Source organism: Lissotriton helveticus, chromosome 12 (genome assembly GCF_964261635.1).
Source record: "Lissotriton helveticus chromosome 12, aLisHel1.1, whole genome shotgun sequence".
NCBI classification, from domain to species: Eukaryota; Metazoa; Chordata; class Amphibia; order Caudata; family Salamandridae; genus Lissotriton; species Lissotriton helveticus.
This window is the reverse complement of record NC_136073.1, coordinates 826999086-827003776: the sequence shown is the minus strand read 5'-3', so window position 1 is coordinate 827003776 and position 4691 is coordinate 826999086. Positions and strand designations below refer to the sequence as shown.

Sequence of the window (4691 nt, the reverse complement as noted above, 5' to 3'; positions counted from 1 at the left end):
AAGGTCCATGAGGAAGAATTGTGCGAGGTTAGCAAACATGAGTTTTCACAGAAGCAACTAACTGTGGTTCCTGCCCCAAACTTGCATACCTCAACATCCAGATGGCCAACAAACTAAACCATTAGAAGAAATACCAAATGCAAAATACCTGTGCTCACCTGGCATCACAGCACTCGTCCCACTGCGACAAAAACACGGTCATACTCAGAGTGGTGATTTTGTGTTGGAGTATAGGGGATGCCGGAAGCAGCAGGACCTGACCAAAGTTAGTGGAAACAATCTCATGTAGTTGACCTGCAACGGATATATGTAGCATCTACTCTACTGCATTATGGGTCTCCTCGGAAGTTATACATGTACTAATGAGGTAAAACCTTTGCCCACATAAGGAAGTATTACTATTACAAAATGTGTCACATTACGTCACATTAATTTGGCTTTTCTTGACACATACTTTCTCCAATCCTGCCGCATAGTTCCTGTGGCCCTGAATACAGTGTCAGATTTAATGCAGGAACCGCTTAGAGCAGCAGCGCTTCTACCGTAAGGTAGCCTGTCTGCATCCGGAACATCACTCTAAGGGTGAGTGAGACACAGACTATCTACATTCATGAGGGTGCAATGTGCTTAACTGCAATGAGGTTTCTATTGGCACCTATATATTTGTTCAACCTTATTTCCTTTCAGATTACCATATAAATCAGACAATATGTCTGCTTTCATTCTTTTCGGTCAGTCTATAACCATTTATTTCACAAAATAAAAATTTCCATAAAATATACAATACAAAAAATCACAATCTTCAAAACAAATCGCTCTGTAATTTAAAAATATGTAGATTAGCAGTAAACAGTACATTTTAACAACGTATCTTGACAAAGTGCAAATGCTTCTCTAAACTGGTAACATAATCCTAGTGGAAAGTGGAAAACCATGGGAAGGAAAAAAAATCAGTTAAAAAAAGCTATTTACTGCAGATTCACCTTCTAACTTTATAGAGTGAAAAACAAAACTGAACAATAAAAAAACTGTTTTTTTCATATACCCAGGGCATCTGATTTTAAACTTGATAAAAAATTGCTTTCTGCCAGTTTTTTTTAACATTAATGAACAAAGGACACATGAGAAGGGTTTCCACGGAACAGATTTCAAAATACTGTCTTGATGGCAATCTTAAACATAAAAGATGAATAGTAGCTTGAATTATTTTGTCCACATACGTTTCTCAGTTTATTGACCCTTTTCGACAGAAATAATTGAGGCCCAGGACCATCTGATATACTGCATTTACATCCCTGATAAGGCAGTATTCCATAACTGTAGTCTTTATGAGTTGAAGGCTAGCCTTGTTAATACCAGAAGGTTCTGTTATTAGTTCATATTAACTAATATTCAGAAGCATTCTTCAGATATTTGTGATCTTTGGAAGTTAAGAGCATGATTGCATTTTAAAGGGTGGTCTTTATAAGGTAATGTGCAGAATTATTCTGTAATCTGGGCCAGGAAGGATAATTTTACCAGAGACTGTGTATATCAAGTTTGTAACTCTGAACTTAAATTGAAATCGCTCCTTTGGATTGAAATTTAGGAGCAACAAATTCTTCTCAGGAATGCGTTCTGGGTTTTAAGAAAGTATTTCATTCAGCCTCAAAGATCAGCATTTTTATCACACCTCTGCTTCTATTTTAGCTCTATATGGTTTTAGAGGATTTGTTGAGGTCCATTACCTAAGTTCCAAATCATACCACTCCAAGAGAGAGGGCTCTGCATAATGTAGACACTAATTTTGGAGCACCGTTAGATATAATATCCACAAAAACAAAAAGATGCAGACATCAAAGAAGCACTCAGTTAAGTTTATTTTGTGTTATGAGAAGGATTCTGTCCTACATTAAGAAATTCTACTAGATCCGCTAAAAGGCTCAGTCTGGTGAAGGCAGAGGGCATTCTACTGAAGGACATAAATAAGGCTCTCATGAGATACATGCCAATTTCAGGAGTATGTGAAGCAGTAAACTGGTAGTCAGTGCATACTTTTGATAGGCACTCCTTAAGCTAGACAGATGTCTAGGCAGAAGATGGTATCTATCTCAGTCTGTTTGCCTAAAGACTCTCCTTTGGTACTTTTGTTCTTCAGGGTTCCTCTTCACCTTTCTCAAAAATGGGATTGTTGCTCTTGTCTGCCGTCTAAGAAAAGGAAAGAACTTCCCGTGATTGAGAAGGAAAAGCTACTTATTTGTTTAGGTATAATATGGGCTCTCAATCCTAGACATTTTCTGAACTCATAAACATTAAACATTCAATTTCCTCCCCATTATCTAGGAGGCTTAAATCATGTTATGGACAATTTCCTCACCCAATCTATGACATAAAAAAGTGCCTAACTAAACCTGCTGAGCATGAGGGGTAAGTAAAACTTCTTGAAACTCTAAAGGTGGTAGTCAGACTTTATTAAAAGGAACCATTTTATGCATTGTGTTTCTTTTGCGGGATTGTAGAAGACAAAGAGTTAGATAGTAGAAGTAGAATTTTTATTTAGAATCCTCTCAACAGATTTCGAGCATCGGCAGGAGAGATAAAAAAAAGATAACATTTGAGAACACACAACTTGAATGTAACTCAACATAAAGGTTCTTTTGTCAATACCTGGAACCAGGAGATACTGCAAGCATGGGGTGTGTGTGCAAACACCTTTGGGCTAATACAAGGGGATGTAACAAAAATATATATTTTTTTTCTCGGCTAAATGTAATCTGCAATCTTGATTTACAGTGGAATTAATAAAAAAGACAGAATATCGTGCCTCATGTAGGAATGATTAATTTACAAAACAGTTTTCAAGAATGAAAATTGTACAATTTAAAAAGATTTCGAAGATCTTGTGCCAAGAGGGTGTACTCTTTAGAATTAATTGATAAAGAATACTCAAGATTGATTATCCAGTAACCACACATTTCCCTTTATTTGGATGTGAATTTGGTTTATGAATCTTTCCATACTTTGTATTGATTCTGTAAACATTAAACCATTAAGTGAAACATAGATCATTACATTTTATTTTCATCCAAACTTATTGCTGCCCCTGGATTTTTTTCCTCAGTTTTCTCAATGCCTCTTTCACATCATTATTTCTGACACTGTACACAAATGGGTTGAGCATTGGGATCACCATGGTGTAGATTACACTTATGCCCATGTCCTTCTCCGGTGAGTATGCTGAGGATGGCCGAATGTATGTAAAAAGCACAGGTCCATAATTGAAGACAACACAGGTGAGGTGGGAGAAGCAGGTGGAAAATGCTTTCCTTCTTCCATCGGAGGACTTGATTTTCAAGATAACTATAGCAATTAGAACATAGGAGACAAGATTACATAACAGTGGGGTAAGCAAAATTACAGTAGTTTCGGTGAAGAGTAAAAGCTCGTTAATGGAGGTGTCTGAACATGACAGCTTGAGAAGAGGTGGAAGATCACAAAAGTAGTGTTGCATTTCCTTTGCATCACAATATGTTAACTTGGAGGCCAAGACACTGTGCACTGAAGCGTGAAGCGAGACGATCACCCAGGAACAAAGCACCAGTGTTATACAGACCTTCTTTCTCATCACCCGTGGATAATGCAGAGGGTGACATATTGCCATGAATCGGTCAAAGCCCATAATACCCAAAATGAAACTGTCCATATTGGTAAATGCTACAAAGAAGTGCAACTGAGTGATGCACAAAGGAAAGGAAATGGCTTTTGTTACTGACAATAGGTCCACCAATAACTTGGGAACTATTAAAGAGGTGAAACAGACATCCATCAAGGCCAGAATGCTTAGAAAAAAGTACATAGGTGTATGGAGTCTGGAATCCATTATTACAATAATGATGATTGTCAGATTCCCTACTAAAATGAGTATATATACAACAAGGAAGACAAAAAATAGGATAAGGTACTGCTCTGGATATTTGGAGAAGCCCAGGAAGATAAATTCTTTGACAACACTCATGTTTCCTTTCTCCATTTTGGGATGTATCTGGAAATAACAAAAACAGTATTTAATTTATTTACTAACTTCAGGATGCCTCTTCAGACAGACAATACTTCACCCTAATTTCGCCACTCATTTTTTTCAATTACATACTAGTGTAGAATTATAGATGTCAATCTAGCACAGTCTCAATTTTCAATTTTTCCAAGTTTAGATCTCTGGCATGTGGTGAATAGCAAGGCCAAAGTGAAGCTGACACAGTGCCTATCTTATGTATTCTAATATGGCACCACAAGAAAAATAGGCACAGATTAGAATTGCCAATAATTCAGAAATCCCCGAAGGCTCACTTCTTTGACAGGTTTTTGACATGCTCCGTCTGATAAATTTCAGAATCTAGAGTGTCTATACTTTATTCTATTATTTATGTCACCTATTAATATGGGCATTGGAATTATGCAATTCTACAGTGTATTCTGCAGTCATGGATTTGCCGCTCTTGCCTTATAGTCAATCATCTGCTGCATCATGTCTGACTTAAAAAAAAAATGTGTTTCTTGCTCCAATGACTCGAAAGTTACTAAAATTGTGGTGGCACTTGTCTTGACTTTATGCAAGTGTAGACTGGTCATGTTTCAGTTGCTAAATGCTGAATCGGGGTATTAAAACGATACTAATGTGGTGAAACCTTTTCCCAGACAGTGTTAACATGTGT

General features: G+C 37.0%; 1 protein-coding gene across 1 annotated transcript; it reads right to left on the bottom strand.

The window, feature by feature from the left end:
* Window positions 1-3070: 3070 nt before the first annotated feature.
* Window positions 3071-4009, bottom strand: LOC144798168 (olfactory receptor 1f45-like). Its single transcript, XM_078668914.1, has one exon. The coding sequence runs from the start codon at window positions 4007-4009 to the stop codon at window positions 3071-3073; it is 939 nt and encodes a 312-aa protein (XP_078525040.1).
* Between the last annotated feature and the right edge of the window lie 682 nt (window positions 4010-4691).